The sequence below is a fragment of the Schistocerca americana genome, chromosome 4 (genome assembly GCF_021461395.2).
Source record: "Schistocerca americana isolate TAMUIC-IGC-003095 chromosome 4, iqSchAmer2.1, whole genome shotgun sequence".
Classification (NCBI taxonomy): Eukaryota; Metazoa; Arthropoda; class Insecta; order Orthoptera; family Acrididae; genus Schistocerca; species Schistocerca americana.
In genome coordinates, this window is record NC_060122.1 from 361,427,547 (window position 1) to 361,451,153 (window position 23,607).

At 39.1% G+C, this 23,607-nt stretch overlaps 1 protein-coding gene across 2 annotated transcripts in view; it reads right to left on the reverse strand.

Annotated features, from left to right (window-relative positions):
- LOC124613996 (importin-7) overlaps positions 1-23,607 on the reverse strand; it is a 188,456-nt gene that overhangs the window by 100,196 nt on the left and 64,653 nt on the right. For both annotated transcript variants that reach the window (XM_047142794.1, XM_047142793.1), the window contains exons 7-11: positions 7,864-8,037; positions 6,940-7,085; positions 6,481-6,644; positions 4,468-4,587; positions 1,443-1,631 (exon numbers count right to left, since the gene is read on the reverse strand). In XM_047142794.1, the coding sequence (XP_046998750.1) occupies positions 1,443-1,631; positions 4,468-4,587; positions 6,481-6,644; positions 6,940-7,085; positions 7,864-8,037 (793 nt within the window). The remainder of the gene's footprint in view (positions 1-1,442; positions 1,632-4,467; positions 4,588-6,480; positions 6,645-6,939; positions 7,086-7,863; positions 8,038-23,607) is intronic.

The following is a 23,607-nucleotide window of genomic DNA, read 5'->3' on the forward strand; positions in this document are numbered from 1 at the left end:
AAAACAGGTTGTCCAGTTAACTGATCATTTTGAAATCATTTCTACACCATCCTTATCTACGTTGCCATTGACACAGGCTGAAGTGAAAAAAATTATTATAAACATTGTGTATTGTTGCAAACAGGAGAGTTTATTGAAAAACAGTGAATTATTACGTAACACTGATAACTGTATAAACGCTCCAAAATGAGAGACAATTACAAATGTTTAAAATGTCATTTGTTGTCTCCTGGTTGAATAATCATATTAAAACAGCCTTGATTTAATTTCATTACTATTCAAGGTTATTGCCACTCCACTCGACGAGACGGGCTAGCAAACATTCACAAGCTACTGGTTTCCAGACAAGATTCTGGATTACCCATGGTAAAACCAACAGCTACGTTTAACTTCTTCATTCATAATATAATGTGTTTGTCACCATTGAGCAGTCATTCAGCCCCACAGACCTGTTTTGAAACATATCGGTACAAGTCAATACTCTTTGTGACTGTCAGTCTTGTTTTTGACTGCTGCCAACTCAATGATCTAACAGTTGATATAGTAACAATGAAAACAATCAATCATTCACAAAATTATTTAATTGGATAGATAAAAAGTCTACTCACCAAGCGGTTGCAGAACACACACATAAAAGATGGTCGTAATTGACAAGCTTTCAGAGCCAGTGGCTCCTCCTCCAGGCAGCAGTGTTGAAGGGAAAGGAAGAGGTGTGAAGGAAAAGAACTGGAGAGGTCTAGGAAAAGGGCTTGCCAATTAAACGTCTTTTATATGCGAGTTCTGCCGATACTTGGTGAGTAGATTTTTTATCTATCCAATTAGTTGATATAGCAAGTGTTACGACAAGCTTAACGTAATTTTGGACTTTTACTGAAGTGGATACGAATGGCTGTATCAAATGCTTTAACGAAACTTATTACATTTGTGTATTTCTAACATAGTAGCTGATCTGCACTTTATGCCAGACTTCGAAGCAATGAATTCTCCTGTCTCTCCCCAACTCTCACACAGTAACACCAATCAGTTTCCTCTCATCCCAGACTTTATGAGTATAAAACAGTTATGAATCAGTGTGTAAATAATGGATCACCTGCAGGTATTATGTGCATAACATGTAGATTCCCCTTTGAATATTCAAATGCTACTACAAATATCATGGGACAGATTAAACTGATAATATATAAATAGGGGTACCATACCGAAAAATTTTTAGTCATGTTTTTTCAACATAAAATTCAACGTTTTTTCCAGTTTTGAAAATTCCCCGCTCTTTCCAGGTTTTCAAAATTTCAAGGTTTGTTCGACACCCTGAAAAGGTATTACTACCTATACTACCTATGACAGATACTGAAGAGTTTCCTTGGTGCAGGAGGGATTTATCGTTAAAACATCATTTGCTATCACAAGAAATTTGATATTATATAAGAGTGCGAGTGCATTACCTGAGGTTCCACATATTTCTCAGATTTTTCCTGAGCATTTAACAACATCTGTAATGCTATGCCTGCCTCTACCTTGACAGGCAAGTCTTGGTCATTTAATAATGCATTTGTAGTGAGTCTGATTGCTTCAGCGAGAACTGCTTCCTGCTTAAATTTAATTTCACTGAAGTAATGGAGAACCCAGCAGGCCTGAAATGATAAATGATGTAATAAATACACAGAAAATGCATATGAAAATGGTTTATGTTTGGGGGGATTAAGAGGCGAAGCATGAAAACCTAGGTTCAAAGCAGAACAAAATAACAAAATCCAAAAGAAAGAAAAAGTGGGTCCATTACTACGTGATATTATCTTGACCCACTCCCAAGTCTTTTGACTTATTTAATAGTAAGAAAGTTACCAACAAAGAAGTCCTGTACAGAATTTTGTTTTAGTATACAATCACCCACAGCAGTTTTTCTTGAACATTTGCTGTAGCCAGCCAAACACAAGAGCAGTAATACTAGTGGTGATAATGACTTTCACTGTACAGAAGTTTGGCAACAACAAACAAATGAATGGTCACATCTGAAAAGGTTTAGTTAAATGAAAATTTGAGTAGTGCAGTTAAAATAATCAACATACTTCAAGGTCTACAGAACAACGGAGTTTGGCATTCAAAATACACTCCTGGAAATGGAAAAAAGAACACATTGACACCGGTGTGTCAGACCCACAATACTTGCTCCGGACACTGCGAGAGGGCTGTACAAGCAATGATCACACGCACGGCACAGCGGACACACCAGGAACCGCGGTGTTGGCCGTCGAATGGTGCTAGCTGCGCAGCATTTGTGCACCGCCGCCGTCAGTGTCAGCCAGTTTGCCATGGCATACGGAGCTCCATCGCAGTCTTTAACACTGGTAGCATGCCGCGACAGCGTGGACGTGAACCGTATGTGCAGTTCACGGACTTTGAGCGAGGGCGTATAGTGGGCATGCGGGAGGCCGGGTGGACGTACCGCCAAATTGCTGAACACGTGGGGCGTGAGGTCTCCACAGTACATCGATGTTGTCGCCAGTGGTCGGCGGAAGGTGCACGTGCCCGTCGACCTGGGACCGGACCGCAGCGACGCACGGATGCACGCCAAGACCGTATGATCCTACACAGTGCCGTAGGGGACCACACCGCCACTTCCCAGCAAATTAGGGACACTGTTGCTCCTGGGGTATCGGCGAGGACCATTCGCAACCGTCTCCATGAAGCTGGGCTACGGTCCTGCACACCGTTAGGCCGTCTTCCACTCACGCCCCAACATCGTGCAGCCCACCTCCAGTGGTTGTCGCGACAGGCGTGAATGGAGGGACGAATGGAGACGTGTCGTCTTCAGCGATGAGAGTCGCTTCTGCCTTGGTGCCAATGATGGTCGTATGCGTGTTTGGCTCCGTGCAGGTGAGCGCCACAATCAGGACTGCATACGACCGAGGCACACAGGGCCAACACCCGGCATCATGGTGTGGGGAGCGATCTCCTACACTGGCCGTACACCACTGGTGATCGTTGAGGGGACACTGAATAGTGCACGGTACATCCAAACCGTCATCGAACCCATCGTTCTACCATTCCTAGACCGGCAAGGGAACTTGCTGTTCCAACAGGACAATGCACGTCCGCATGTATCCTGTGCCACCCAACGTGCTCTAGAAGGTGTAAGTCAACTACCCTGGCCAGCAAGATCTCCGGATCTGTCCCCCATTGAGCATGTTTGGGACTGGATGAAGCGTCATCTCACGCGATCTACATGTCCAGCACGAACGCTGGTCCAACTGAGGCGCCAGGTGGAAATGGCATGGCAAGCCGTTCCACAGGACTACATCCAGCATCTCTACGATCGTCTCCATGGGAGAATAGCAGCCTGCATTGCTGCGAAAGGTGGATATACATTGTACTAGTGCCGACATTGTGCGTGCTCTGTTGCCTGTGTCTATGTGCCTGTGGTTCTGTCAGTGTGATCATGTGATGTATCTGACCCCAGGAATGTGTCAATAAAGTTTCCCCTTCCTGGGACAATGAATTCCCGGTGTTCTTATTTCAATTTCCGGGAGTGTACTTTTGTTATGAACTTTGATGTTTTTTCCCCATTTTATTTGCTCACTTTCAGGAAAACAGGGTGTTCTCAATGATAATACAAGTCATGTACGAGTAAATCCATTTGTTGAGTGCTCAACCCAGACACCACCAAAAGCATCTATGATACTGAAAAAAAAATGATTGCTATACATATTTGCCAAACTTAATTCTGAATCTTTTCAACAATTTTTGAAGCTGCTATTGTTAGAGTACATTAAATATGCCATGGATACTTAGACTTACATGTTTCACAAGTGCTGTAAATAACTTCAGCTGGAAAACATCTTATAAACACTTTGTAGGTTTATTCACTAGTATTAACTGACTTTGCTGTAGCCACAAGCATTGGTGCAGGCAGATGTTTAAAAGGTGGTATGGATGTTTCATTACACAATTTCAATTACTACAGTCATCTCACTGCCCTTTTTTGTGTAAGGGAGATGGGGGACACCACTAAATAAGCCAAGTATCCGTTGACAATTCATAAAACTGATTCCCATAACTATATTCTACTTTTTACAGAACAACAATATCACTTGAGAATGGTCCAGGCGGCAGATACTAGTTGTGAACAAATAAAACTAATACAGCAAAATCGAAAAAAAAAAACATTTCTTTTACTGTATTTGCAACTTATTCGTCCGACATTACAAAGATTAGGATATGAATAAGAATCAATCTGCTTTAATTTCAATACTTCTTATATTTAAACATGCTTCACTTTCTCTGACTGAAAATATCAGATACTGAGTAACTTATAAGCCAAATCATTTCTAAAGCTGAAATTAGTTACATAATAGTACTTTTATGATGTAAAAGACAGTGTTCTACAGAATTACCCTATTATGTTAAGTTACTATCTTTTATCCACACAACTGAAATCTCTATCTGTTCATCACAAAGCTAAAAGCTTACCCTAGCTCTCATATGGCCACGAGGACTTGCAAATTCTGGAAAAACATACTGACAAAGCATACTATCCATTTCTGTCTTGTACATATTCTTCTTGATAAGAATGTCTGCCAGTGTGCCAACCTGAAAAATAATAAAATAGATTACCAATCTCTGTCACATGTCCTAACAATTCTTAACTGTTAATGATTTGCATCTTACAGCCAGGCACGCTTCATACTTTCTCAAACACATTTAATAGGAGTTCAATAGCATCAAAATTAATACGTCACTTCATATAGCATACCCTTACAATAACATCACATTAAAAACAGGCAAATGAGCTGCAACTGAGTCCAATACTTAGCAACAATGGACTGACTATTTTGTTGAAGGCTGATCCCTTGGCAAGGAAAGTTAGAAACCCACATTACACTTATATTGTGTTTTTAAATAACCCAAAATCTTACCGCATTTATGATAAACCTATCATAAAATGGTTATTTCTAGGTTATTCTTTCTGAGTGTTCATTCCTCCCCTTATTTCTACTCCATCTTTCTTAAATTGCACTTTTTGCATTTTTAAAAACTAAACTGAGCACACATTTTTAGTGCTAGTAAGATTAAAAAGTGTGTAAATCTCCCCTCCACCCCCCACCCCCCTTTTTGCTTTTGGAGGAACAGCAATATAGCAAACTACTAATCACTACGGAAACTGACAACATGCTATCGCTGCAGACAACTGGATAATTATAGTCTTGCTTAGATGTCTTCATAGGAAGATGAACTCCTATAGAAGTTGTATTTAACAAATATATTTAAGATTTTCAGCAGACTTCTCATAAATTATTGTCAAGAAGTTCGTTTCTCTCTCTCTCTCTCTCTCTCTCTCTCTCTCTCTCTCTCCCCCCCCCCCCCCCCCTAACAACACACACTGCCTACAATTGTTATATAAAACTATGCAGAATTATACCTCCCATAAAAATACCCGGAAATGTTAACAACTCATTTACTTCAACTTTTCTTTCACTCCAACTGTGAATCTACCAATCAAGAGGGGAGATTTAATATCTTTTATATCTTGGTCTCACAAAGGAAACATTCGAATTGTTAATTTGGCTTTATTTCTTTCCCTAACACTGTTAAAATCTTGCTAACAGTTCTTTCATTCCAAGCCTACCAAAGAAAATGAAGTGAAACTTTAGTTTGGTTCCAGAAATGTGTGTTTTCTTAGATGTATTATTCTTGATGCATTGGGTGTCTTCCAATTTAACACAAAATAATCACAACAAGCAGCATCTGAAGAAGTGAAAGAGTTTAGTCTCCTAAAGATTCTACTGCCATCACTAAAGCCAGAAATGACTACTGAAAATAGTACAGATCAAGCAAAGCCTTACAGACACAAGGTGTTCTGAATGTAAGACTACATTTTGCTTTACATCAAAAACTTAAGAACTGATTCAAGAAGCTTCGTACTTCATAAATTATTATTTTGTGGTATTTAATAGTCCATAACATAGTTCTTATATTTATAATGTGGATTAACACTTTATCAATAAATAACAGTAACAGCACAAGTTTAAAAAGTCTCGTTCATTTTATGGCATGAAACAGAAGCTGTATTTTGTTAGCAAAATAAAATAACACAGCAATTTTTACCTCTGTCATTTTGTGTCATTAGCAATATAATGCTGCAAGTACCTACAAAAGTTTAGTGTTAATATATTACCATCCGTGGTGCCAACCAATGCAGTTAAGGTTGTCTGGTACAATTTACTGCGAAAATTTGGCTTTATGTCCCTTGAGGTTAAACAGTTTCACACTACAGATGAAAAGCTCTCTGGTTTGCAGGCAGATGGTAATATTATTCAAGCACTCAACTTAGGCCAAACGATTATCACATAAAAAATAAATAAATAAGTAAAATGGAGAAACAGATCCTTACACCGTATTTGAATTTCACACGACAAGTAAAATCAAAACAAATTAACTTATGACTGCATATAATCTAAAAAACATGAAAGATTATATCTGTACCATGTGTAAGGCACCATCTTTCTGTCTTGGATCAGCATTTGGTGATGTCAGTACTTGCATTATGAAATGCATTGTCTTCTGTAACATGTCCTTCCTTTTCTTGCACGCTGTGTGCAAGAGTGTTTGGGCTGCAGTCACAGGTGATACAAAATCTTCAAAAATGTCTGAAGGAAACCAATACAGTATTATTATTATTATTATTATTATCATCGAAGCACTACATCTCTGATACATTAGTATAACTCACAAGAAAATGTGTGTGTGTGTGTGTGTGTGTGTGTGTGTGTGTGTGTGTGTGTGTGTGTGTGGGTGGGCACGTGCGCGCAAATTAATAAAGGAATTTTATCCATGGTAGTAAGACCAAGTTCTTTGTTCTATAAATGACGGCAGCAGAGTAACAAATACATGACCCACACAAAAACCACAGTGCATCATATTATTCACTTCAGAAGTACTCACCAAATTTTACTCTGATGTATTCATATGGATCAGTATTCCACAACTCTTCATCAGCTTGTGAATATGACAAGGCAGGAAAAATAACATCCTGAACGATAGCAAACATATGTGGTTTTAGGAACTTCCACGAAAATGCATGACCAATACTAGAAAAAAAGTTAAAACATTATTAATATGTTGGCAGAATGAAATGTTACATATCTATCAAAAATTATCTTGTAATAAAAATGAATGATAAAAAACAATTTTATTTTCAGCATGTGACTAGGAATTCTTCATATCTGACACAGATCATCATTTACTATTATGTAACAACTTAATGAAATGCCACAAAAATTACTCATCATTACTGACACATTCCAAGAAACTGTGAAAATCAACTTCTGTGAGGTATATCCACAAGTTTGGAGATGGGATCACTTTTAAGTTACATATTTATTAAAACAAATTAGAACTTTGGAATGATCATCTGCACATTTATAAAATTGCAGAAAATATTTCTAGAGAGTAATTCTCTTAAAAAGGGGAGGGCAACATTTATTTTTCCTACGAGAAGCTACCATTTATCAGAAACTTTTTGGTGACTAAAGAGAGCTCCGCAGTTTAATAATCTTCTAAAATGTTTGCATGTCAAGAAGTACCTAAAGTTTTCACACCTGAGCTAAGACAGCAAATGGAAACACACTGCACAAACTTAACAAACCTCTGCAAATAAAGTTCCTAATCAGAAATGTTAAATGAAAAGCCTACAAACATTGCAAAATGTAATAATCTCAATAACACTAAAAAATTGCACTTGATTCCCCAAAGATCCAAGTGTTTAACCATCAATATAAAACCAAACTACTTCAAAATCAGTAAAACGAAAAAACTCTTCACATATTAAGGGAACACACAAATTTTTTTAATTTATCAACTACTTACCCCAAGTTTATGTAATTTAGAGTGAGCTGAACAACTCTTGGAGAGACATATATCTTCCTTCTGTAATGGTCAAGAACTTTCAATAAAACTTCTAGTATACCAGCAGAAAATGTTTTCAAGTACCACTCAGCAAATTCCTTATATTCTTTAGTAACATTTCCTGGGCTCCCATATCTGGAAAAAAATGAATTCACACAATGTTACCCACAAGTGAAACAATAAACAATGGTAACTGCTAAATTAAAGGTAACACAGTTAACTGCAATATTCCCTTCTATTTCCTAAGAGCTTACATTCCCATTCAGAAAGTTTTATTACCATGATCACTATAAACTCTTAAAGGGAATAAATAGAGCAGAACTTACAGTCATCATAACTTGTGATGCTAACAGTAAAACCAAATGTTTCCACTCTTGGTAATACACTTTTATACACGAAATATTTAATAAATTTGGAGAATACTTTTACTGCCCATGGTAAACACAGGGTAGATTTTCTGTTAACACAACATAGTGCTCTCGCATTGATAGCCAAGCACGTTAAAGTGACCATATGGTTCATTCCAGGCATAATAGGGAAGGAACCTGGCACTGAAACTGCACTGGTATTGACGGATGAAAGAATGGAGAACACAGTGCTGCCACTGACCAAGAATTCGTGCAACATTTACATTAAGAAAACCACATCAAAGAGATGGTAATTTATTCCATTATTTCACTTACAGGAACATGGGAGAAATTGCCTTCATGTAAGCTACCCTCAGCAGTACTACTCTCTCCTCCAAACTGTAACTCATCTATTATCTTTCACCCTCTTTTTCCCCCACAGATACTAATGCTACGATGATAGAATGTCATGTGTGTGTTCTCTTGCATTTCTTAGCATTTGCCATCCTTTTCATCTCCCCTTTTACACACACACACACACACACACACACACACACACACACACACACACACACACTCTTCTTACTATATTATCCAACTGTTCAATACACATCCTTTATTATGTTGTCTAACCACCAAAATATTCTGCTGGGTTTTTTGCCTTTAAGTTATTAATAAATTTGTAACATGAAAGAAGATCCCAAGCAGATGTCGGCACAGTTGCCAGCTTTCAACCATGGCTTCAGGCGAAACAATGTCTTCTACAGAGATGTGACACCAATGAGGCATTGTCGTATAGACCTGGACAAAACTGCATTAAGTGATAGAACGGCACGCAAAGTGGCCATGTCAAGCCCAATGCAGTTGTCCGAGATCATCTTTCGTTGTCTCTACTACAGCAATAGCAATTCAGTTTAAAGAGCTGAACGTCATTCAAATAATGGACTCTATATAAAAAAGTAAGAGTTTGTTAGTACATAAAAGGTGACAATAAAAAATAGAACACACTGAAATAATCAAACATTTTTTCAATAACTTGAACAATCGACCTAGCAAGAAACTAAGTCTCTTGAGTGAGTCACTGTCTAATGTAAGTTTAAAAGGTGTTTAATAGTGGCACTGTGACTATGTGACTTCTGTGACAGAGTGTTCATTTGTGGGAGCTGTGCTTCATGAATGTGTGTGTTTCCTATTTCAGAAGCAGCCTTTTTGGCCAAAAGCTTAAATGTACGCCGAAGTGACAAAAGTCAGGCAACACGTCCTAATATTGTATTGGACCCCTTTTGGCTGCCGCAGAGCAGCAGCTTGAGATGGCACAGACTCCACACGTTATCAGAAGTTCCCAGTAGGAATATTGTGCTGTGCAGCCTCTATAACCATCCATAACTACGGAAGTGTTGGAGGTGCAGGACTGTGCGTGAAACTGACCTCTCGATATGTCCCATAACTGTTTGATTGGATTCATATCAGGCAAGCTGGCTGGCCAAATCATTTGCTCGAATTGTCCAGAATCTTGTTCAAACACTAACACTGTGGCCCGGTCACATGGTGCACTGTCAGCCAAAAAAATGAAATCCCTGAATGACTGCAAATGGTCTCCAAGTAGCCGAACATAACCATGACCAGTCAATGATCAGTTCGGATGGACCAGAGGATCCGGTCCATTCCATGTTTACACAGCCCACACCATTATGGAGTCACCACCAGCTTGCAAAGTGCCTTGTTGACAACTTGGATCCATGGCTTCGTGTTGTTTCCACAACACTCAAACACCACCATCAGTTCTCACCAACTGAAATTCAGACTCATCTGACAAGGTCACGGTTTTCCAGTCTTCTAGGGTCCAACCGATATGGTCATGAGCCAAAGAAAAGCACTGCAGGCAATGTTGTGCTGTTAAGCGAGGCACTTGCATCTGGCATCTCCTGCCATAGCACATTAATGCCAAATTTTGTTGCACTGTCTTAAATATGTATGTTGCACATCCCACATTGGTTTCTGCAGTTATTTCATGCAGTGTTGCTTGTCTGTTAGCACTGACAAACCTATGCAAATGCTGCCACTCTCAGTCCTCAAGTGAAAGCCATCGGCCAATGCAATGTCTGCAGTGAGAGGTAAAGCGCAAAATTTGGTATTATTGGCACTCTTGGCACTTTGGGTCTAGGAATATTGAATTCCCCAACCATTTCCAAAATGTAATGTGCCATGTGTCTAGCTCCAACTACCATTCCGTGTTCAAAGTGTTAATTCTCATTGTGTGGTCATTACTAAGTCGGAAAGCTTTTCACACAGATCGCTTGAGTACAAATGACAGCTCTGCCAATGCACTGCTCTTTAATACCTTGTGTACACAATACTACCACCAGCCGCATATGTGCATACTGCTATCCAATGAATTTTGTGACCTCAGTGTATAGCAGTCTCTTTGTGCCTCTCTGTGACTCAACGTCTCTTCTATATGGTGAATAGCAACTTATCCTTTTCAAAATACTGGTCTACTATTGCTGCAAGTTCTTTAAACTCCTGTCACATCTGCAACTTAGTTGATATGGTCTCCCACAGCAAAATATCTCCTTACCATCATTTTGCAAAGAGAAAAATGGTGACCTGGATATCCTACACATGCTTCGCTGGTGGATACATTCCATGGGTACTTTGAAATGTGCTCTGCAAATCAGAGTAGTTGAGAACAATCTCTGGATGATCACATCTCATCTGCCTAAGAGTAATGAGGGTTATATGGAACTTGGCATCACAGATATTGAATTCTGCGGGTGGGTTGTGTTGTGTAAGACTCTGTACACAAGAGTAAGTAGGAGATTCACTTATTTCTCGAAGCAAACAAAGACTTATTACAAATAATACATTAAGAAACAGAATCCCACTCATACAACAGCAAATAGAATGAGGCTTGCTGTACTAAGCACAAACAATGGTGTCATCATGATAAGGCTCCAGGTTCAGTGGGCTATGGTCTGTCACTGGCTGTCCTATACTGCGGTGGCAGAGTGCGCTCATGGTACTGAGCTGCTGGAGAAATGGCTCAGTGAGCCCACTCAATTCCACTAACAATCTTAAAGACACCAGGAGGGTGATATCAACACTCAACACCTGATGCCACAGGCTAATTCTTAGGACACACTCTTTGGAAACAATGCAATAATCAGCTACTTCTCCTTGCTTGAAGTTGTCCGTAAACTACAATTTTGTCACAGTACATGTTTGAAGTACAGTATAATCTACCCTTAACACTTGGCCTGCCCCCAAAGTGCTTGCTACATGCCATGCTGAGGGCTGTGTCGTTATTGCCTAATGCATCTACCTACACTAATGCCCTGTGTTTATAGATCTATCTGGGTTGTGGCTGCCCAAGTGGCCTATTTCGTCCTGTGCTAAATATTTCTGGATTGCTTTCTGAAAAGTCTCCTCCTGTCACTCTAAGATTAATCATCGCTCACACTAACAGTATTATATGTGAAAAACTAAGTTTCCAACTTTAGGCTTGTCTCCAAGTTAACAGTTGTTACAAACCCAGAGAGATGTAAAGGTGGCTTTTCCTTGCATAGTTTCTGATCTGGTGTTGGTAACACATTGCAGAAGTTGTGTAAGTTAAGCCAACACACAAATGCATGGTTTGCTGGAAACAAAGTGCTTCAAGAAACCAGATATAAACGCAAAACTTGGATAACTTTTGGAAAAGGCTTCTCACAGTTCACTGAACTGTATCATCACAGCATTGTTACCTGCTGGCTTTTCTGTTACTAATGTTTATTGAACTGTTACTAACCTGGGTAGAAAATAATCAGTTAAAATACACAGGCTGAGAACATGAAAAAGAACTTTATACAATTTTGGTGTCTTCATTATCTCTCTGAAAGATCTTAACAGCATATCAAGGCTGTTAACTAAACCAATACTAAAGTTATATTTTACAGTGCATTACAGGTTCGTAATTTCCTTTGCAGTATTCCTGTTGGCCTTTTCCACCTCAAGCATTTCTGGCATCACACGTGCACACATCACTTTTTTCACACCATTGAATGGCAAGCACTGTATTATGGGACATGCTGAGAAACTGAATATTATTTAATTGTTTAAAAATCAAAAAGACAATTTATTTATGAAAGATTTGCAAATTTATAGATATAGATCAAACACTATTTTTGAATGCAGTCATCTTCGTTCTCAATACACCTGAGAGCCGAGGGACTGCTTTTGTCAAGAGTTTCCCGCTGACTTTTCGGTCCATTGTTTGACGGCATTGTGGACTTCATCAGTATGAAATCTTTTTCCATCCATAAACAATTTCAGTGATACAAAAAGGTGAAAATCTGAAGGTGCCAGGTCAAGTGTGACCAAGTTGGTTGATGATCTCTAAATCTAGTTAAGTTTTTTTGTAGCACTAGCTACATGGTGCAGTGTAACATGATGTTCTACGGGTAACATGTTACATTTTTATCCTCTAGGCCCATGAAAGATTTTCATGAAGGTTGAAGCCGTAGTCTCAGGTAATGTGGGGCATCCCAGTGCGTGTGCTATCATTTTATGGATGTTCAGGTGAAGTGCAAGTCACGCCAGCTCCAAACATCGCCAATGTGCGATGACGAGTGAACTCTTACACGTAAGGTTGAGCCCTTTTTCTTTAGTTCGATATCACCTTGGAGGCCAAGAAGCAAAGCAGTACATGCAAGAATGTAAATGGGTGGGCGTGGGGGGGAGAGGGGGGGGGGGGGGCGAAGTTTAAAATTGTAATGTTCCTTCCAGGACATTTACAAGGAACTGGTTATGTCATATTATGTGAGCACTCTACTTGTGTTTTCTTCATTCTGTTATTCCCCTAAATGATGTTTCATCACCAATTCTTTGCAGGACTTCCAGCATGGCAGCTTTATCTGACTTGCTGTATCTTCTACAGGCAGCATCATCATAGTTGCATTTTTGCTAAATGTTCATCTTACACGGTCATATAATGCTAAGATCCAAATGCTCTTATTAAACGCCTTTTTCCTTAGTTTATATTTATGTTGTTTGAACAAAGCATTGTTCCTTTAGTAATGAAGACTGGCATTGCTTCTCTAATTCTTTGTTTTACATCTTCTTTGCTTCTTCCATTATTAGTTATTTTACTTTCTAAATATTTTTACAACACACTTTTGTCTGCTTTATTTTATTTCCTCTAATTTTGATGTTTATTTCTTTTGATTCCTTTAAGCATACAATTATCTCCGTCTTTGAGCTTTTGGACATTTATTTCATCTGGATCTATCACAGCTATGACTTCTGTAAACCTAAGCATATTCATTCTTTCATACAGTATTCTTTGCACTTATTTGTTGCACATTCTGCATTGATACTGAATAGCGAAGGAGACAGATTGCATCAGTGTCTAATGGCTTTAATAATTATGGTTTCTTTTGTGCATTTCTGATCTCCACTATCACTCTAATTAGTGATTTTTACACTTTTTGTCAGTTGACAATGAGGAATGCTTTCCTGCACATCCTGCTACAATGGTTACCAATCAACCAATCTCATTTAGGCACTTCTGGGTGTTTCAAACAGGCATATTATACTGCACCTTGATTGCTATTATTATTCTTGACCTGTATTAGGTGCTGTAACTGAAACTTTGCCTCAAAGAGTCTGAGTATAATCATGTAGTAGTAAAATATACAATGCTCACTGAAAAAGGAATGATGCAACCAAACTTTGACAACTGGGTAACAAAAGAAGTTGTTCTGAAAAACTAGCTACATGGTGCAGTGTAACATGATGTTCTATGGGTAACATGTTACATTTTTATCCTCTAGGCCCATGAAAAGATTTTCATGAAGGTTGAAGCCGTAGTCTCAATCATCAAACCAGCCGACATAAACCACTTAACAAAAGTTATAGTTCTCATGACAACTGCTTTGTTTACTTTGCCAACTCTCAACCTTCCTTACTGTCACCTTTAAATCAAACCTAAAATTCTGTTTACACCATAAGTCAATCTGTCACTACAATTTACATTCCAAATAATTATTGTAGTGGCAAAATAAATATCGAATGTTCTGCTCAATCTCTCTTTGCACACATGCGAACAGGATAACATCACCCCAAGTGTAAGCCGATATCCAGAACTGTGACATTCTACCCATCCAAACGCATATAAATATTCACATAACCTAATTAACCTAATGTCAGGATTAAAACTTGGACGAAACCTCACTGATGTAGAGAAGGATAATGATGATTTTGCACCACATGCGATTTGTTGTTGCTGTTCCACAGGGGCGAGATACAAGTTTAATTTAGTGTCCAAAATACACTTTCTGAAGACTTTTAAACGACTGAGCTTTTCTTGTTACAAATCTCAACAGCTCCTCATCTGCATGGACGCCCTAAATAAGGTTTCAGTAAATGCCACAGCCCAGTGGTCATTCATTTTTCTCTCAGGAATGGATTACCTCCTAGTCTCATGTTGACTTACATCTTAGGATGGAAGCATTAAGATGCAGCAAAAATAAATACACCTCCACTAAACGTGATGAAGTGAAATGTTTCACAAATATTGACAAAACTAGTCAACTCTGATGGACACATACCATAAGCTGAAAGCTTAGTAATATTTTGAAGTCTTGTTTATGTGCCTATGGAGCACTTAACACATCTAGCTATACTCTCTTCCATCTCCTTTGTTCCTCCTGTTTCTGATATGCATATTAAAGATTAAGCGTCAAATCCAATAGGAGCACAAGTATGTAGAGTCCAACTAAAGGCTTAATAATGATTAATTACACAGGCCAATGATGGAAAAACTTTTTTCCTGAAAATACCTTATACTTATGTTTTTAGGATGGTAAATCCAAGTATGACAAAAAAACTGTATCACCCACTATTTCTTCACATTTTACAGTTAAATTTATTAAATTAAGTGATTTTTTAAAGAATTTAACAGCTTTTATATAGTTAAAATAATTTAAAAAGGGAAAGAGGTTGATTCTATTTTTGTGTTATCAGATGGTGTTTTGTTTACTGTCAACCTAACCTCACTCTCCCATTTCCTGTACATGTGCTCAGTACAATGTCAAATCATGGTTGGTTTAAGAACCATGAAAGAAGGTTGTATACATGGAAGAACCCTGGAGATACTGAAAGGTATCAGATAGATTATATAATGGTAAGACAGAGATTTAGGAACCAGGTTTTAAATTGTAAGACATTTCCAGAGGCAGATGTGGACTCTGACCACAATCTATTGGTTATGACCTGTAGATTAAAACTGAAGAAACTGCAAAAATGTGGGAATTTAAGGAGATGGGACCTGGATAAACTGACTAAACCAGAGGTTGTACAGAGTTTCAGGGAGAGCATAAGGGAACAATTGACAGGAATGGGGGAAAGAAATACAGTAGAAGAAGAATGGGTAGCTTTGAGGGATGAAGTAGTGAAGGCAGCAGAGGATCAAGTAGGTAAAAAGAAGAGGCCTAGTAGAAATCCTTGGGTAACAGAAGAAATATTGAATTTAATTGATGAAAGGAGAAAATATAAAAATGCAGTAAATGAAGCAGGCAAAAAGGAATACAAACGTCTCAAAAATGAGATCGACAGGAAGTGCAAAATGGCTAAGCAGGGATGGCTAGCGGACAAATGTAAGGATGTAGAGACTTATCTCACTAGGGGTAAGATAGATACTGCCTACAGGAAAATTAAAGAGACCTTTGGAGATAAGAGAACGACTTGTATGAAGATCGAGAGCTCGGATGGAAACCCAGTTCTAAGCAAAGAAAGGAAAGCAGAAAGGTGGAAGGAGTATATAGAGGGTCTATACAAGGGCGATGTACTTGAGAACAATATTATTGAAATGGAACAGGACGTAGATGAAGATGAAATGGGAGATACAATACTGCGTGAAGAGTTTGACAGAGCTCTGAAAGACATGAGTCGAAACAAGGCCCCAGGAGTAGACAACATTCCATTGGAACTACTGACGGCCTTGGGAGAGCCAGTCCTGACAAAACTCTACCATCTGGTGAGCAAGATGTATGAAACAGGCGAAATACCCTCAGACTTCAAGAAGAATATAATAATTCCAATCCCAAAGAAAGCAGGTGTTGACAGATGTGAAAATTACCGAACAATCAGTTTAATAAGCCACAGCTGCAAAATACTAACACAAATTCTTTACAGATGAATGGAAAAACTAGTAGAAGCCAACCTCGGGGAAGATCAGTTTGGATTCCGTAGAAACACTGGAACACGTGAGGCAATACTGACCTTACGACTTATCTTAGAAGAAAGATTAAGGAAAGGCAAACCTACGTTTCTAGCATTTGTAGACTTAGAGAAAGCTTTTGACAATGTTGACTGGAATACTCTCTTTCAAATTCTAAAGGTGTCAGGGGTAAAATACAGGGAGCGAAAGGCTATTTACAATTTGTACAGAAACCAGATGGCAGTTATAAGAGTCGAGGGACACGAAAGGGAAGCTGTGGTTGGGAAGGGAGTGAGACAGGGTTGTAGCCTCTCCCCAATGTTATTCAATCTGTATATTGAGCAAGCAGTAAAGGAAACAAAAGAAAAATTCGGAGTAGGTATTAAAATCCATGGAGAAGAAATAAAAACTTTGAGGTTCGCCGATGACATTGTAATTCTGTCAGAGACAGCAAAGGACTTGGAAGAGCAGTTGAATGGAATGGACAGTGTCTTGAAAGGAGGATATAAGATGAACATCAACAAAAGCAAAACGAGGATAATGGAATGTAGTCTAATTAAGTTGGGTAATGCTGAGGGAATTAGATTAGGAAATGAGACAAAGTAGTAAAGGAGTTTTGCTATTTGGGGAGCAAAATAACTGATGATGGTCGAAGTAGAGAGGATATAAAATGTAGACTGGCAATGGCAAGGAAAGCTTTTCTGAAGAAGAGAAATTTGTTAACATCGAGTTAGATTTAAGTGTCAGGAAGTCATTTCTGAAAGTATTTGTATGGAGTGTAGCCATGTATGGAAGTGAAACATGGACGATAAATAGTTTGGACAAGAAGAGAATAGAAGCTTTCGAAATGTGGTGCTACAGAAGAATGCTGAAGATTAGATGGGTAGACCACATAACTAATGAGGACGTATTGAATAGGATTGGGGAGAAGAGAAGTTTGTGGCACAACTTGACCAGAAGAAGGGATCGGTTGGTAGGACATGTTCTGAGGCATCAAGGGATCACCAATTTAGTACTGGAGGGCAGCGTGGAGGGTAAAAATCGTAGAGGGAGACCAAGAGATGAATACACCAAGCAGATTCAGAAGGATGTAGGTTGCAGTAGGTACTGGGAGATGAAGAGGCTTGCGCAGGATAGAGTAGCATGGAGAGCTGCATCAAACCAGTCTCAGGACTGAAGACCACAACAACAACAATGAAAGAAAAAGCTGAATTGTTTGGCTCTAGATTAAAAGAAAAGAACTTATTGGCAGTTGGAACCTCCATATACATGTATACAAAGAGAGAGAGAGGGGCAATTTTCCAAGTTTTTTCAACAAGAAGGTGATTTAGTGTACTGCTCAGACATTCCCAGTCTGATGAGTTTGGTATTTAATACAAAAAGGAAGGCTGCAGGCACTTTATTGATTCATCCAAAAACTAGTTTACAGGCTGTTTTATTACACAGTGGTAACATGTATGCATCTACACCTGTTGGACATTCTGTACATATGAAAGAAAGCTTTGAAAACCTAGAAATAGTGCTAAATAAAATAGGCTATTCAGCTCATGGTTGGATGATATGTGGCGATCTAAAAGTAACATGCATGCTAAGGTCAGCAAGGTGGCTATACCAAATTTCCATGTGTCTTGTGTGAATGGGACAGTAGGGCTAGGGGTGACCACTGATGCAGAAAGAACTGGCCTGTGAGGGAGTCTTTAAAACCTGGTGAGAAGAACATTCTACGCAAAAACCTTATAGATCCAAAGAACATACTCCCACCACCTCTACATCTAGTTAGGCCTAACGAAATAGTTTGTAAAGGCTTTGCCTAAAGATGGACCATGTTTTAAGTATCACTGGCAAAAGTTTCCACACATTTCAGAAGCTAAACTAAAAGAACGCATCTTTGTCGGACCTGACATTAGAAAATTGATGTTTGATGTTAACTTTGAATCCACAATGACCTTAAATGAAAAATAAGCATGGATATCATTCAAGCAAGTCATAATAAAGTTATTAGGACATGAAAAAGACCACGAATGTGTTTCTATTATAGCTACGATGTTAAACTAGTTTAAAACTTCAGAATGTTTAATGAGCCTGAAAGTTCACTTTTTGAACAGTCGCCTTGATTACTTCCCGGACAATATGAGAGATGTTAGTGAGGAGCAAGGAGAGCATTTTCACCAGGACATTAAAAGGATGGAAAAATGCTACTAAGGCCGCTGGAACACCAACATGATGAGGGACTACTGTTGGTCACTTCAGTGAGAAATTCAGCAAGCAACTCATCGTAGAAAAAGCTACACAAGAAACTTCAAGGAAAAAAGAGAAAGAAAATACAAACCAATTCCAGCTGACAAGTGAAACCTCTATTATCGTTTTAACTAGCTTACTGTAAATACAAACCATGCTTATGTTGTAACAAAGCATTTCTTTAATTTCCCCGTTTACTGTATAGCATACGATTTCTATACTATACAATTAAAAAAGCATATTGCTTGAAAACTATGGGTGATACAAAAGAACTAAGGCTATATTTGGATTCAGTTCATAAAAATCCATAAAGATCAACTATCAAAGTAAAAAATGTTTTTTTTCATTGGCACGTGTTATTAGGGGTCTTTAAAATTCACATTTTGCAACAAAAGCAAGTATAGAGCAAATTCTACCTCAAAATGCAAAACTGTGAAATTACCTAATAAATGCTAGTTTTTAGCAAACTGTATCCAAATGAGCTATTTTATCAGACACAGATTGAAAGTGTGTGTGTGTGTGTGTGTGTGTGTGTGTGTGTGTGTGTGTGTGTGTGTGTTTTTTTCAGTTACTAGTATTGTCCATCACTTGACAAAACCCAAATTTGGAAAGGTAATCTGCAAAAGAACATGTACGCAAAATAAAAAGTGTATGAATGCTACAGCATCTCGATGTGTTGATATTCTGGTACCACGTCAACTGGGGGCAGTTGAATGTCTCCATTAGATACAAGCAGTGTAATGTAGCGTTGGACTCGGTTGTTGGGGCATCTTGGAACAAAGAAACATGTACATTTGTCTGCTGTGCGTAAGATGATATAATGCAGACACTTTTAACATGGCGGTTTTAGGTGGTATAGTCTGTCTGTAAACTGAAGAGTGAGCGAGCGATTCCCCACTCTGCCTACCCTGCTACGTCAAAGGGCGCTTCTACAGGCTGTTTCACAACGTAGTGTAGTCCCTGCCGCAGCGCGCGCTTTAAATCTGAGGCGACGCCGTTTGTTTTTAGAGAAATGCGTTAAGAATATAAGGAAAAAAAAAAGACGATAGCTTCTTCGAAACGAAACATTATAGAGTAAAAAAGATTAAGATATAATAATATTAACGGGAGTCAGGATTCTACTAGAAACATAGAACCGAATGCCTATTCATGTGAATGTATGTTCCTCTATTCGTAAGACGAACTAGATAAAGTGCAATCAATCTGTAGAATTTAAGGCTTGTTCTTACTGTGTGTTTCTACTAAAAGGTAAAAGTTTTCTTTGCAGGGCTGCATTGAAACTTAACAATTCTTGCAACACGAAGAGTGTTTAAGAAGTAACCAGAAGTTTATAATTTCGTGTGTTGTATTAGTTCGATTCGCACTGCTTTTTTTTTGTCACTGTCTTCGTAAACATGTCTGAAAAGTATTTCCAGGTAAATCCCATTTCACCCAATGTCTTGTGTGCGCCAAGGAAAATGTATTTTTTGTTTCACGGCAGTAAGTAATTTCCGTAATGTGGGCACTATTCTTTGGTTTATGTAAAAGTCCTCCGTCGTTTGTCGAATGACCGATTTTGTGAAATCGTCTACAACGATAGGTTTCCTCCCTAAATTAGTTTTCCTTCGCGGCGATTCCAGTAAACCGTGCACCTTGTTTTCGCGTTCCTTCCTTATGCGCCCTACTGTGGCGAGGCTGACGTTTGCATAAACTGCAGTCCTTTGATTGGGACTGGTAATATTAGCCAACAGTTCTTTTCGTGTCACCTCCTTAACACACGCTGTAATAACGTTAGAGACGATCGAACGCTCGTTACTCCGCAAATACCTTTTCTTCGTATTCTGCACATTTTCTTGCAATGCAGGGCGATTATCCACACATCTGGATACTGAAGTATATCAGTGAGTACACAAAATCAACTGACTGACACTGGCAACTAAAATCCAACGAACAGGAACGACGTATATCACTGCACGCCGAACTACACCGCTACACAGGTAACGGGCAACTGATTTTGGGTGGCCCTGTAGGCCAGTGGCAGGGTTCTTCTGGGAAAGGCCACTTCCCCCACCAAAAGCGCTGCTCACTCTTGAGTTTACAGACAGACTATAAATGTTTTGAACTAAGACTGCATCAAATATCAGTAGGGATTAGATTAGATTATAGATAGGGATCAGGTCTAACCTATTTCATTTATGACACTGCAAACATTGAAAGCAGAAGCTCAGGTAGGAGAAAGAGTATGGAAAGAAATTTCAGTGGCTGAAATGAAGTTATCCTCCAAATCACATTTAAGTGCCTGGCAGAGAATTCATCAAACCTACTCCATAATACCACTCATCATTCCAATCTTGTACAGCACACAGAAAACACAAAAACCTCTATCTTTCCGTGTGAGTTCTGATTTCTCTTATTTTATTATGAATATCGTTTCTCCCTACGTAGGTCAGCATCAATAAAATTATTTCCACCTTCGGAGGTGAAAGTTGGTGATCGAAATTTCATGAGAAGATTCTGCCGAAACGAAAGATGTCTGTTTTAATGATGCCCACCACAAATCCTGTATCATTTCAGTGACACACTTTCCCCTGTTTCGCGATAATACAAAATGTGCTGCCCTTCTTTGAACTTTCTCGATGTACTCCGTCAGTCCTATCTGATAAGAATCCCACACCACGCAGAAGTATTCTAAAAGAGGATGGACAAGTGTAGTGTAGGCAGCCTCTTTAGTAGGTCTGTTACATTTTCTTTGTTCGTAATTGTAATTCCTAGTTATATGTTGAATTTTTGTCCTTTAGATTTGACTGATTTATCATGTAACTGTGTAATTGATGTTTAACAGATTCCTTTTAGCACTAATGTGGTTGACCTCACACTATTTGTTATTTATGATCAATTGTCAATTTTTGCACCATATAAATATCTTTTATAAATCACTTTGCAATTTGTTTCGATCTTCTGATGACTTTATTTGTCGATAAACGACAGCATCCTCTCTAAACAACATAAGACCCACACTGACAAGAAATCAAGAATTCAGTCACAGAACTAGAGACCATGTTCCATAAGCAGCCAATTTCACTACAAGTCACTCGAGTGATACAGTATCAAAAGACTTCTGGAATCTAAAAATACAGAATCAATTTGAAATCCCTTGTCAATAGCACTCAACACTTCTTGTGAGTAAAGAGGTAGTTGTGTTTTACAAGAATGATGTTTTCTAAATCCATGTTGACTGTGTCAATAGACCATTCTCTTTAAGGTAATGCATTCAGTTCAAATACAATATATGATCCAAAATCCTACTGCATATCAACATTAATAATATGGGCCTGTAATTTAGTGGATCTCACTGTTTCTGGTGGAACAATCCATGTTGCTAACATCTCAGTTTAGTAATGGCTAGTGTATTTGATCATAAACTGGGCTGTGCATTGATGGTTGCCAATCCTGAGGAAGCCATATGGTGGTAGAATCATCCATGAGGCACTGAAAACTTAAGCCACACTTACAATTAGTTCGAACAAAGCAAAATCCAGGTTGGAACAGCAACTACTATGGAAAGGATAGATTATTACTCACCACAAAGATGACATGCTGAGTTGCAGACAGGCACAATGAAAAGACTGTTACACATTAAGATTTCAGCCAAAGCCTTCACAAGAAAAGAAAAAACAACCACATTCACACAAGCAAGAACAGATATCTCTCTCTCTCTCTCTCTCTCTCCCCCCCCCCCCCCCCCCCCCCCCCCCCCACTCTCTCTCTCTCTCTCTCTCTCTCTCTCTCACACACACACACACACACACACACACACACACACACACACACACACACACACACACTCACACTCACACACCCACGTGTGTACGCAAGATCACTATCGCTAGCTGCTCAGGACAGACAGACAAAACACGTGCACAGACAAGAGAGACACACACACACACACACACACACACACACACTCACACACACACCAACACGTCTAACGGTAGCAACAATCCACAGTGGAGCAGGGGAGGGACAGAAGATGTGGGCAAGGGAGGGGGGAAGAAAATCGTGCTGTCTGGTGGAGCAAGCTGGAACCAGAAATGGCAGACAAGGCTGCCTGGTGCATTGTAGGGAGGCAGTGGGGGATGGAGAGAAGGGAAAAAAAGGGAGTGGAAGGGAGAGGAGCAGAGAAGGGGAAAGATTGGTGGGTGCATCAACAGAGAGCAGTACACAATGAGGGTGGCGGAAACTGTTGGGCGGATGGTGTGCGGACTGTTGGTTATGGTATGTTGAGGTCGGGGTGATTTCTGGAGCAGAGAATGTGTTGTAAGGATGACATCTCTCTCAGTTCATACTACCCTCCAACTGTGGTCTTTCCTCCACCCACATAACCACACCCGGGGCCCCTTCCAGGAATTCCTTACTTCCAACTTTAACTCACCATCCTTACCCTGACATTAAGAAGACGGGAGTAAATATTATGAAAGAAATTGAAGAGAAGATGGCTGATTTTGCCGCACATGTTGCACAGTATTGTTTTTGTCTCCGACCAGGTTGTTAATGTATTAAAGGCTTTGGAAAATCACGAAAGGATTCCTTGTGCTGCTCATTGTATAAACTCAGCACTTAGCCATACTTTCGATGAAGATAACTTTTTGTTAAATCATGCCCCAAAATCGCATCAACAATAAATACTGCAAAATGCATTGTAAGGTTCATTAAGAAAAGTGCCCCCTCTCGTCTTTGAAATCATCGTTGAAACAAGAGGTCTGCACATGCTCGAACAGCTTGTACACTATGTTGGAATCCTTACACACTCAGTATAACGAAGTTGCTACTTTGCTGACGGAAAAGGACTCCACTTACAGATTGCAAAGATATCATAATGAGGTTGCAGGAAAATTGCGCATTTTATGAGAACATTTAAAGAGGCCACCGATGAATTAGAAGGCG